At 40.6% G+C, this 13260-nt stretch overlaps 1 protein-coding gene across 1 annotated transcript in view; it reads left to right on the top strand.

Annotated features, from left to right (window-relative positions):
- Positions 1–9572, top strand: part of LOC309811186 (uncharacterized protein) — a gene marked incomplete at its 3' end in the record, with an annotated part of 148586 nt that extends 139014 nt beyond the window's left edge. Inside the window, 2 exon segments of the mRNA XM_082633781.1 lie at positions 2596–2723; positions 9312–9572. Of these exon segments, the coding sequence (XP_082489907.1) occupies positions 2596–2723; positions 9312–9572 (389 nt within the window).
- Between the last annotated feature and the right edge of the window lie 3688 nt (positions 9573–13260).

The raw sequence follows: 13260 nt of genomic DNA, 5'->3' as shown, positions 1-13260 counted from the left end.
CACCTTTCCCCTTTGGCAACCAGAAATTTGTTTTCTACATCTGTGGGTCTATTTCTGGTTTGTAAAGAAGTTCATTTGTATCATATTTTAGATTCCATATATAAGTGATATCATATTTGTCTTTCTCTGTCTGACTTACCTCACTTAGTATGATAATCTCTAGGTCCATCCACGTTGCTGCAAATGGCTATATTTCATCCTTTTTTTAATAGCTTAGTATTTCATTGTGTGTGTGTGTGTGTGTGTGTGTATCTCACATCTTCTTTATCCATTCGTCTATTGATGGACATTTAGGTTGCTTCCACGTCTTCTCTATTGTAAATAGTGCTGCTATGAACGTTGGGGTGCATGTGTCTTTTCAAATTACAGTTTTCTCTGGATATATGCCCAGGAGTGGGATTGCTGGATCATATGGCAACTATTTTTTAGCTTTTTAAGGATTTTCCATACTGTTTTCCATACTGGCTGTACCAATTTACATTCCCACCAACAGTGTAGGAGGGCTCCCTTTTCTCCACACGCTCTCCAGCATTTATTATTTGTAGACATTTTGATGGTGGCCATTCTGACTGGTGTGAGGTGATACCTCGTAGTTTTGATTTGCATTTTTCTAATAATTAGCCATGTTGAGTATCTTTTCATGTGCCTGCTGGCCATCTGTACGTCGTCTTTGGAGAAATATCTATTTAAGCCTTCTGCCCATTTTTTGATTGGGTTGGTTTTTTGTTATTGAGTTGTGTGAGCTGTTTGTACATTTTGGAAATTAAGCCCTTGTCAATCGCATCGTTTGCAAATATTTTCTCCCAGTCCGTAGGTTGTCTTTTTGTTTTTGTTTATTTATTTATTTATTTTTGCGGTACGCGGGCCTCTCACTGTTGTGGCCTCTCCCGTTGCGGGGCACAGGCTCCGGACGCGCAGGCTCAGCGGCCATGGCTCACGGGCCCAGCCGCTCCGCGGCATGTGGGATCCTCCCGGACCGGGGCACGAACCCGTGTCCCCTGCATCGGCAGGTGGACTCTCAACCACCGTGCCACCAGGGAAGCCCTGTCTTTTTGTTTTGTTTATGGTTTCCTTTGCTGTGCAAAAGCTTAAAGTTTGATTAGGTCCCATTTGTTTATTTTTGCTTTTATTTCTATTGTCTTGGGAGTCTGACCTAAGAAAACATTGCTACAATTTATGTCAGAGAATGTTTGGCTATGTTCTCTTCTAGGAGTTTTATGGTGTCATGTCTTATATTTAAGTCTTTAAGCCATTTTGAGTTTATTTTTGTGTATGGTGTGAGGGAGTGTTCTAATAACTTCATTGATTTACATGTAGCCGCCCAGCTCTCCCACCACTTGCTGAAAAGACTGTCTTTTCTCCATTGTATATTCTTGCCTCCTTTGTCAAAGATTAATTGATCATAGATGTGTGGGTTTATTTCTGGGCTCTCTATTCCGTTCCATTGATCCATATGGATGCGATCAAGGTTTGAACTATTTATTGAGGACTGATTTCTCTCTGCATCTCTGGGCCCTGAGCAGGCTGAGAGCAGACGGGAAGTGGAGCCCCTTGGGAAGCAAGATGGCTGCCACCCCTGTAGCTTCCATCCTCTGTTCAAGCTCACATGGCAGGAGTGGGGTGTGGGGAAGGGACAGTTAAAAACAATCGAGCTCTGACTAGGCTGACTCAGGTCATGTGACCAATTTTGAACAAATCACTGAAGCCAGAGACTGAGATGTCTGGTAGGCTTAGGCCCAGCTCACATGTTCTCCCCTGGAGCCAAGGGTAGGGTCAGCTCACTCTCTCCTCCTCTTAACAGCAGCTGTTTTATCTTATTTTATTTCATTTATTTTTAATTGAAGTATAGTTGATTTTAGATTCAGGTGTACAACATAGTGATTCAATATGTTTATAGATTATATTCTATTTAAAGTTATTATAATGCAGCAACTATTTTAAATCTTCCTGGTCTCTTCAGACTTTCAGACACTGTCCTCCTCCCCTATCAGATGGGAACTCCCTCTACTTCTTGTCCCCAGTCTACCTACATCTATACTCAGCTGCTTCTCCTTCCCTCCTGTTAAAAATGGAAAAGGTGCCCCCTTTCTTCCTTGGGACAATTGCTGTGAACAGCATCCCATGGGCTTCTGTCTTCTCAGAGGCCTTGAGCTAATCTTTATCTGCTTCCTCTCTACACACTCATATTTCCCACACATCTATCCTTCTGATCTTATAACCAACAATGACTTGTTGAGCATGTATGTGCCATCATCATAAAATCCACCATAAAATAAAATTAACATCTGGCCAGTTGAGCCAGAAATCTGAGAGCTATTCTTCCTCACCCTGTAAATCTAATTAATTACCAAGTCCTATTAATGTGAGTATCTCAGTCTGTCCACTTCTACCCACAGGTCCAAGTAACCCATCATCTCTTTCTCTTTCACTTGGTTATGGACCCTCAGACAAAAGACTCCATCCAGGTTTTGACATCTTCACTCAGAACTGATGAAGCTGTATCAGAGGCCCATTTTAAGCTCTAAAATTTTATGAATTAAATCTAGGCCTGTACGTTGTAACCAGAGATACAATTTAACATTTTTCACATTATAGGCCTTATATCCCAGGCTCACTACGCCCTAAGTTCCGCTTCCACATCATCCAGATACAGCCAGCAACACCTTTTAAAGACTCATCTCATGGGCAGTAAAATAACAAGAAGGATTCAAAGGCCAAAGACTGTAAGTAATGATAAATTTGATTATGTATATGAAACAATGAAAAATATAAATATGAAATTATGGATTTAGGGTCACTTCAAACTTATATTAAAAATTGTGTATCAGGACCTTATCTCAGTGGTTGGGTCTTAGAAAATAAAATTCTGGATTTCTCACAAAGGGAATTTGTCCATGAATTGTTGCTGAATCAGTGTGTTTATGTGGGAAGGAGGGTCTAGGGCTTCCTACTCTGCCATCTTGATGACATCACTCCTCAGTAATAAAATTCTGATGTTGAAACAATTAAGTCCAAAAGCACTCACTCAATTACAATTCAGTAAATGGGTATGAAAGTCAGTACCAACACCTTGCCGTGTTCTGTCTCTGAATTTTTTTTTTATTATCTACAATAATTAACTAGCAGCATCAGCGCCTTTATCTGAGTTCCTTGGCAGAGCAGAAATTAAGAATTTCAGAAGTCATCTTAAAACACGTGAGAAATCTACCCTCCAAAGAAATTCTTGGAATGCAGATTAGTTTGAAGTATAGCACATATTTGAAGAATTTTTTTTTTTTAGTATTTCAGCTCTTAGCTTATGTAAAACACTATTTGCATCCTCTTCCACTGCCTTCTCTGTACAACTTTAATAAGTATTACACTCTTTGCTCCACTGTTTTTCAGAATCCCCTCCAGAGGTTTATATATCTAATCAACACATTTAACAATTCCTCCCCTCTTACCATGAGAAAAATTAAGAGGAAAAAATATAATCATTCATCAGAGAAAATATGCCATCCCAAGGCCTCTTTTGAAACTGATGGTCTAGTTAGTGGACCAAAAGTTTGTTGTAGTATTTCTAGACACAGTTAAGGGGAGACACACAGAGAGGGAAGAAGCAGGTCAGGAACATACCCAATTGAGATTCTTGACCAAGTAGGGCCACATTATCAATACCCACCTTTTGCTTGACCCACCAATCTCTGTGCAGTCATCTTTCAGCAAAAGGTGAAGTTCTACTATATGTCTATTTGTTTCTGCAAAGCCCTTTCCAAAAGGAAGCAACATTCTGTTGATTTGTATGGGACCACAAGGGTTTTTAAGATTCACTCCATCCCCATTTCACTCCCCAAAGCAAATGTTCCTGCAGTGGGGCAGGTTGCTGATCACAACTCTTATGGTTGTGAAAACTGCTAAGTAGCTAACTACATTAGTGGACATCCACTAGGTTTTAGAGATTTAGAAGGGTGATGGTCTAAGACTAATTGTTGGCCACATTACCCTACTAAATAAACTCTAATAAAGGAAGTGTCTTGTGGGCCCACTGGCTTGCGTACAGTATAGAGACCCCAAGCAAAAAGGCTGAGGTCCAGGAAAGCCACAGAATTAGTTGGGGCCTCTTCAAATCTATCTAGGGTCTGACTTCTTAAATAAGGCCTATGAGACAAGTCAGATAAATACAGATTGAGAGGAGTTTATACATGGCTGAGATACAAGAACACCAATGATTTTCTTTTAAAAAGTAGCACTGCACTAACACAAATGATAAAACATTAAAGAATTTATTGATTACTCCAAATATGGGATATCTTTCCTTCCTTGGCTGGAAATGGCTTTCCATTGATGGATTCATTCCTGACCAGTTCCCTTTATAACAAGAGGCAAAATATGTACAAGAAGGCACACTAAATGGCCTAACCCAGACTGAACCAATGACCTTGGTCTCATTAATAACAGTGACTTGTAATGATGCTATAACAAGAATTATTCATCATCTTATTTAAAGGCTCCAGTATCTACTTACTATTTATATTGCAGGTACCTATTAAACACAAAAAAAGAATTGACCATGTCTTCCTACCCAATGTGGCAGAAAATGTTCAACTTTCAGGTTTTCAAGTTAAAATGGCTCCATCCAGAATCCCATTCAGACCTGACTGGTAATCATATATCCTTTTTCCAAGTTTTATTTCTATGAGCATTTGAATGAATAAAAATGATTCTAAATTCCATTAAGCCTTTTATCTAAATTTTACTATCTGTATTGTGAAGATAGCATGGAAGGACTGAGATGACTACATGTTGTCCCAGATGAAGTAGGGTTTGGCCCTAAATTTTAAAACATAAGAGTTGATTTGCATTTCTACAACCTAGGCCTTGCCTCTGGTCAACGAGCAGCCTCTTAATATGGGTTCTAGAGTTACTGATTAGGTGAGAGAGCCAGGAGAGAGGGCATTGCTACCAGACAGTATTTACTAACAAGTGAAAAACCAGGACAGAGATTAATCCAAAGAAACTTCAAAGCACTTATTTCTATTTGTTTCACTTAAGAACACCATTCTCTATTAACAGTCTTTTTATTCTTCCTATAAATGGCAAGACACTCTTCAGACTTTTGTAAAGTCTTAATCCAAGTCTTTGGATTAAGGAAAATTTATCTTGGGTAAAGGAATAAATAAATAGATGAATGGAACAGAAGAGACCAGAGAAACATATTTACATACATAACTTTATATATGATATATGTAGCTTTTCAAATTAAGGAAAAGGTTGGGTGTATTTGAATTAGATTAAATCATCACCTTACACTATACACAATGAGTGCCAAATGGATTAAATATCTACATGCACACACACATGCACACACACAGACATACAAACTTATTTCTGAAATAGGACATAAAAAACAAAAGGAAGACTGATGACTTTGACATCAAAACTAAAAATTCAACGTGATATGACCAGGTATGATACCACTTAACGATTTATGACCTCTCAGCTCCAAATTCATCCTTCACTGTCTTCTATGAAATAATGAATCTGGACCCTGTAAACATTTCTTCTTTGCCACCTGGCAAGATGTTAAGCTTTGTCAGGAGAGGGTGCTGGAGGGACCCTGGAGAAGGAAGAAGGGATTCTCTTCCAGGTTCTCGGGTCCTCCTCTAGGCAGGCTCCTGCAGTATGCATGGCTTCTGCAGCACCAGGTTCCTGTAGCACATGCAGCTTCTGCAATGCCCAACTCCAGTGGTGCATGCAGTTCCCTGGTGGAGTGCCACTGGCATGGCACCTCCTATGAAGGGGCTTCTCCTGCCCCAGCACCCCTTTGGATGCTTCACAGCCTCAGTGAACTTCTCTGCCATTCAGCCTTGGCCACACCCTCTCCCATGAGGTCTGGATGTCAGCCCAGGAGGGTAGTGGTGGCTCCCTGTATCTGATATTCATATATATATATATATATATATATATATATATATATATATATATATATTTTTTTTTTGCAGTACGTTGTGGCCTCTCCCGTTGCGGAGCACAGGCTCCGGACGTGCAGGCTCAGCGGCCATGGCTCACGGGCCTAGCCGCTCCGCGGCATGTGGGATCTTCCCGGACCGGGGCACAAACCCATGTCCCCTGCATCGGCAGGTGGACTCTCAACCATTGCGTCACCAGGGAAGCCCTCCTATATTCTTTAGAGCTCTCTTTATTGCTTACCAGCCAATCCTCCCATTACTTCAATCCCTTGTTAAATAATTCTTTATATTAAACTTTCCCCGTTTGATTTCCATGTGTTTTCTGTCACCTAAATGGCCCACGACCAATATAGAACTGATACCAGTAACGGAGTGGTCCTAGGAGACAGACCCACAAAGATGGGGTTTGGGGACTTGTTTGGTTACATCCTTGGGCTTGAACACAATGCCAAGCTCCTTGCTAAGGGGAAGTGGAAGGCTGCGTGTAATCCTTTGCATGCAGTGGAATGACAATTAACCGAGCTACCACCTCTTGTAGACTGTGATGAAGTACCTGCTGAAGCACTACCTTGGGAACCTAAAGTGCTCCTACATTGACTCTCATGGCAGTAATGATGACCATAAAGACTGTGGTGTGGGATGGAGTTTTTTTTAATGCACTTCAGCACTTAGGGAAGAAAATGACAAGCTCAGGTCCTTTAATTCCTAGCTCAAATCATGGCCCTGAGAACCAGAGAGCTTCGATAGTAGCCTTTTTAAATCTCTTATTTCTTGTAGTTAGGAGGATAATACTACTAAAAGTCAAGCACAAATTTTAATTGTGCAAAATGCTAAATTACAAAGATAGTTGAATTTACAATCTTGTTGTTTCTCATTGCTGTTGAAATGGGCTCTCTCATTTCAGTGGTGATGATGCATTTCCAGAGTAGCAGAAGCCAACTGCCAAGACAAGGTGGGACATCTATCAGAAAGGGCAGCAGGGACATATGAGTAGTCAAAATGCCTTGGCACACAGAGATCTTTGGTGGTTGATGCATCTACATGAATGAAATCCTATGGGCAGCCAACTATTGATAGAATATTGCTTGATCTACACAGGAAAAACTCTGGTAGCCAAAACCTGACTTGAATAGGCACAATGAAGAGTTACAGCCTCTCATCCAGATTCCAGACCTAAGTCAATTCACAGACCAGGGCCCCTTAACTACAGGATAGATCCCCTTGAAGGTACATACCATAAATCTTCCTCCATTTTCCTAGGTATCTATAATTATTTGCTAGAGTGACTGTTCATGAGAGGGAAAAAAAAAATCTAGACCATTTGGCATTTACTAGGTACTATCTCTAAATTAATTCTACCTCAATTAATTCTAATTCCTGGGAGCCCAAAACACCACTATGGCTCACCAGTCAAAATGAAGGCTTACAGTGAGGTGATAGAAGCTTAGCTCAGGTCCAAATTACAGTAGACCCACTTGGTCCAGTGTGGTTATTTCCCTACTTCCTGAATGTATATAATTGGACTAGACATAATTAGCAACTGAAAGGATTCCAATATTATTCTCTGACCCATTAGTTAAAGGCTCATTATTGTAGGAAGGGGTAATGAAAAGCCCCTGGAACTTCCCCTTTCTATCAAGAAACTAGAAGCAATAACTCTGGGGAAATTGCAGAGATTAATGCCATCATCAAAGACTTGAAAGTGAGGGTGGTGATACTTTAACATCACCACTTAACACACCACTTTGGCCTGTGCAAAAAACAGATGGATCTTAGAAAATGACTAGGGACTATCAGGTTCACAGCTTAACCAGGTAGTGATTCCAATTGCAGCTGCTATCCCAGATGCAGTATCTTTACTGGGGCAAATAAGTATGCCCATGGCACTTGTTATGCTGTTATAATGCCTTTATAATGCTCCATATCAAATTGCAAGGAACACAAGAGGCAGTTTGCTTTTACCTGGAAGGGCCACAGTATACCTTCAAATTCTTGCCTCAAGACTTCATCAGTTCTCCTGCTCTGTCATGATATAGTTCATAGAGACCTAGAGCATCATGATATTCCACAAACATCACACTGATCCACTACATTGACAAAATTATGCTGATTGGATACGATGAGCAGAAAGTAGTAAGTACTTAGGTGCCTTAGTAAGACTCGTAAGAACTAGAGGGTGAAAGATAAATCCTACAAAACTTAACTGCAACAAAGTTTCTTGGGGCTTAGAGCATGATGAACCCCCAAGATTGAAGACATATTGCTTCATCTCACAGTATGTTACCATGAAAAAAGAGGTATGATGCTAGGTAGGCCTTTTTGGATTTTAAAGGCAAACATATATTTGAGTGTGCTACTTCAACCAACCTAGAGTCACCCGTAAGACTACCAATTTTGAGTAGGAAATCACTCACGAAGGCCCTGTTGTGAATTTGAGGTAAAGTATAAGCTGCTCTGCCATTTAGGTCATATGGTCCAACAGAGCCAATGATACTAAGTGTCCAGGCATATAGGGACACAGCATGGAGCTTCTGTCAAGCACCAGTAGGAGAATCACAGGGCAGACCCCTAGGATTTTGGAGCAAATCTTTGCCCTCTTCTGAAGATAACTATTCTCCTTTTGCACCTCGGTACAGACTGAATGTCTAACCAAGGGTGATTAGGTGATTATGTAGCCTGAGCTTCCCATCATGATTTGGGTGTTGTAGGACCCACTTAGCCATAAACGTGAGCATGCACAGCAGCAATCTGTCATCAATGGAAATGGTATACAATGGACTTAGCTTGCTTGAGCTGGTCTGCAAGATAAAAACAGTGTCCTTAAACACGTGGCTCAGACTCAGTATCAACTCCCATTGCCTCTTCTCTCTCAATCCATACCTCTGACCTGAGGTGCTCTAACAACTAGCTGGCCAAAAAAGAAAATAACAAAACAAAATCAAGCCTGCTTTATAGATAGGTCTGCATATTGTTGGTTCCACCCAAAAGTGGACATCTGCAGCACCAGGGGTGGACCTGAAGGACAATGGTGAAATAAAATCCTCCCTGTGAGCAGAAGTCTGAGAATATATTTGGTTGTCTACTATGTCTGAATGAGAAATGACCACAGCTACAGATCGATACTGATTCATGGGCTGATGGTTCGGTTATCCAAGGACTAGGAGGAAACAGGATTGAAAGTCTGGTGATAAGGAAGTCTGGGAAGAGGTATGTGGATGGACCTGGGAATGGTCACACACTGTGAAGATATTTGTGTCCCATGTCAATGTCCAGTAAAGGTCATCCACGGCAGAGGAGGCTCTTATTAATCCAGTGGACAAAACATAATGTACTCCGTGGGTGTCAGTCAACCTCATTCCCCAGCTACCCCCGTGCTCGCTCACTGTGCCCATGAACAATATAGCATTGGTAGCATGGCCAGAGGCTTTGAATGGGCTCAACAACATAGATGTCCCCTTCCTAAGGCTGGCATGCACTACTGACAAGTGCCTAATCTGTCAAGAGCTGAGACCGATACTAAGGCCACAGTACGGCACCAATCCCACGGGTGATAGTCATCCACCTGGTGGCAGTTTGATTTGCACCCCTTCTATCATAGATGGGGCAGAGATTCGACTTCACTAAAATAGACATGGATTCTGGACATGGATTGCCTTCCTGTCCATAATGCTGCTTTCATCATTACCATCTGACCCATGTCATGTACTCACAGAATGCCTTACCCACCATCATGGCGTTTCCTATAGCATTTCTTCTAACCAAGGAAACAATTTCACAATAAAGGAAATGCTGCAGTGAGCTCATGAAATTAACATACCCCAGCACCCAGAAGTGGCTGGTCTAATTGAAAGGTGGAACAGCTCACTGAGTATTCGTGTGTAACAGTTGGGAGACACCACCCTGCAAGGATGGAATTCTGTCTTAAAGGTAGCATCTGGCTTGAGATGGAGTATATGGGTCCAAGATCAAGGGGTGGCAAAGGCAGTGGCTCCTTTCACGATTATACTTCTCATCCCAGCAACCTCGAACTGTGCTGGTTTGGAGGTCTTAGTTTCCAAGGGATGCTTCAACTAGGGACACAACAATGGGCCTACGGATCTAAGATGAGACTGCCGCTTGGCCAGGATTCTTTTGCCGCTAAACCAATAGGCAGCAAAAGGTCTTACTACGCTGGCTGGAATGATCAATTCTGATTACCAAAGGGAGGTTGTATTGCTGGTACATAATTGAGGCAAGGACTATATCTGGAACACAGGGGATTCTCTGGGTACCTGAGAAACAGAAAAGGTTAATGAAAAACGACGGTGACCAAAACAGGTAGGACAATTAGAGGATTCAGAACCTTTGGTAATGAATATTTGGGTCACTCCACCAGGTGAAGAACCCTGACCGAGGTTCTGACAAATGGCAAAAGAAATATCGAATATATAGTGGAAGTTCATAAATTTAGAAACAAGGGCTTTGAATCTACCCCTTGTTGCCTGCTCCATCATTATGGTGAAAATGGAGCTGGGCCATATGAATACTTTTTTCTAGGTGGCATGTTTTGTCAGTAGAAGGTACTGGAGGAGTGCATATAGCTTAGCAGTACAGTGTCACCTTACCCTGCACCCCGTTGGATGACTTCACAGACTGCCACTGGTGTATCTCCTCATGGATAGCTTCCCTGGCACCATTGCCAAGGGATTTACAGCTGTCACAAGCTTCATCCCAAGAGCCACGGCTGTATCTTGATTTCTGGAATTCAGCCACAAGGAACATAGATAGTGGCTATTCCCTAGATTTGCTATTTTCTGTATTCTTTAGAGTTCTCTTTACTGCTTTGCAGATTTTTATTTCTTAAAATATTACAGATAATATGCCCCATCACTCCAATGTACTCCTATAGTTAATACTTTTCTGTCAAATCTTCCTGTTCATATTATGTGGCTTCTGTCTCCTGCTGAAACAGACACCAAAATCAAAGACTTGAAAATAGTGATTGAAGAAAGTCCACTGACCATGGGTTAGCACCCAGCAAGCATATTTTAAGATTAAAAAATCTACAAAATGTTAAGACGATAGAAAAACAGGCAATTCACAGAGGAAGTACAAATTAATTATAGTAACCAAATAAATCATTCTACTTACCGGACTATTAAAATTTAACTTTGCCAATATCAAGTGGTAAGGATACAGAAAACATTCTGATATCTGCTGGTGGGGACTGGAAGGCAATCTCAGTGTGTTAAAATTTTTAAAGTGGAAACCCTGTGACGTAGCTGTCCACTTCTCCATGTTTACTCTAGAGAAATATTCATACATAAGGTGACAGGTACAAAGATATTCTTTAGAAAACAGTAAAAACTACAAATTACAAACAACCTAATTGTGCTTCAATAGGTAGGTACTTACAATATTCACACTACATATACCAACAGAGAATTTAAGAATTTGGTATAGCTAATGAGTGGAAAAAAGTTGCAGGATAATGTTAAAATAAAAATCCACAGCATATATTTTTTTAAGGGTACATTTAGTTACGTGTATATAAATTGCTGAGGGGAAGAGTTTAACACCAAACCAATTCTAGTAATTACCTCTGGAAAGTGGAGGAGGGCAAGGAAGGGGAAGGGGCTAGGGATGGTCAAAGCAGACTTCACCTGTAATAGTTCAAGAAAAAAATATATGTATTTATTAGTTAAATAATTAAAAATTAAGACTAAAGTCCTATCTTGAACTTTTTCTTCTGGCCAAGATGAAATAAGAGACTGGATATACCCTGAAACAAATGAAAAACTAGACAAAACACATTAAACAGTGGTTTTCAATGCATTGGACTTTGCAAAGGATAGTGATCCCTGATGGAAAGAAAACCACCAACCCAGATTACTGCCTTGAATTTCTAAGCCATGATGCAGGAAGGAAACAACCAGGCAGAGCTCAGTGGACTTCCTGAGTTGAGGAGATGGAGCTGAAAGTTAAGGGAGACGAAGGGAGATGGAGTTCCCAAGGCAGAGGACCAGGGAGGAGACAACTACACAAAGTGGAACTCCAGAGATTTGCAGAGGGCAACCCTCCCCTCAAGTATTCAGCAATGTATTGTTCAGCACATATACATGAGGAAACTACCCAAGGCTGGGGAAAGGTTTAGAGGAAACAGTACCTGGAATGCACACAAGTCTAGGAATAGAGGCTGTTTCCACTAGCCCAGACCAGAAAGCCTCTTAATCCAGGGGGCACTACGTACACAGAACTGGGGAACAATTAGCCTTAGAACAAATGCTCTGGTCTCACCTAACAAAGCTTAAAAGCAAGACCTGAAAGGATCCAACTGTTTCCAAGTTGGATCCAACTGTTTTCATAGTTTTCAACTATGTCACAGAACAAATATAACCGGCATCCAACAAGTTAAAATTTATGTCTGGCATGCAATAAAAAATTACCAAGCCTACAAAGAAGTAGGAAAATATGACCCATAATGAGGGGAAAAAAAAAAAGTCAATGAACAGAAACTGACCCAGATGTTAAAAACTGTTACATGTTCAAAAAGTAAAGATGGAACATGTAGAAACATGAAAAACACCCAAATTGAACTTTTAAAAGTGACAACACCTGAAATGAAAAACACACTGGGTAAGACTAACAACAGATTAGACATAGCAGAAGTTGTTAGTGAACTTGAAGATGGTAATAATCTGACATGAAACAGAAAAAGATTTTTTAAAAACCTCAACAGTGCATGGGTAAACTTAAGTCACCTTCTAGCAGCCTCTGTGTAATTAGAGTCCCCAACACAAAGAATGGAAAGGACAGAAAAAGATACCTGACGAAATAGCTGCAAGTTTTCCAAATGTGATGAAGAACCATAGACCCAAGAAACTCAACAAACTTCAACCACAAGAAACAAAGAAAACTACAGCATAGCACATCACAATCAAAATGCTCAAAATGAGTGATAAGGAGAAAAATCTTTAAGAAGAGGGAAAAAAAACCATGTACTGAGGAACAAAAGATAAAGATGAGATTTCTCATAGGACACGATGCATGTGAGAAGATGTTAGATCAACATCATTAAAGGGCTAAAAGCAAAAATGTCAACCTAGAATTCTATATCCAATGAAAACGTCTTTCAAAAACTAAAGCAGACACACAAAAACTGGAAGAATTCATCAACAATACCTGTACCATCAAAACTAGAAATGTTCAAGGTTAAAGGACATCCTTTAGGCAGAAGGTAGATACCACCAGCAACAGGTTATCTACACAAATTAAGGAAGAGCACAGGGATGGTAACTACATGGGGAAATACACAGGACTTTTCATTATCATT

Source organism: Mesoplodon mirus (assembly GCF_964341445.2).
Source record: "Mesoplodon mirus genome assembly, chromosome: 10".
NCBI classification, from domain to species: Eukaryota; Metazoa; Chordata; class Mammalia; order Artiodactyla; family Ziphiidae; genus Mesoplodon; species Mesoplodon mirus.
This window is presented reverse-complemented; position numbering and strand designations above follow the sequence as displayed.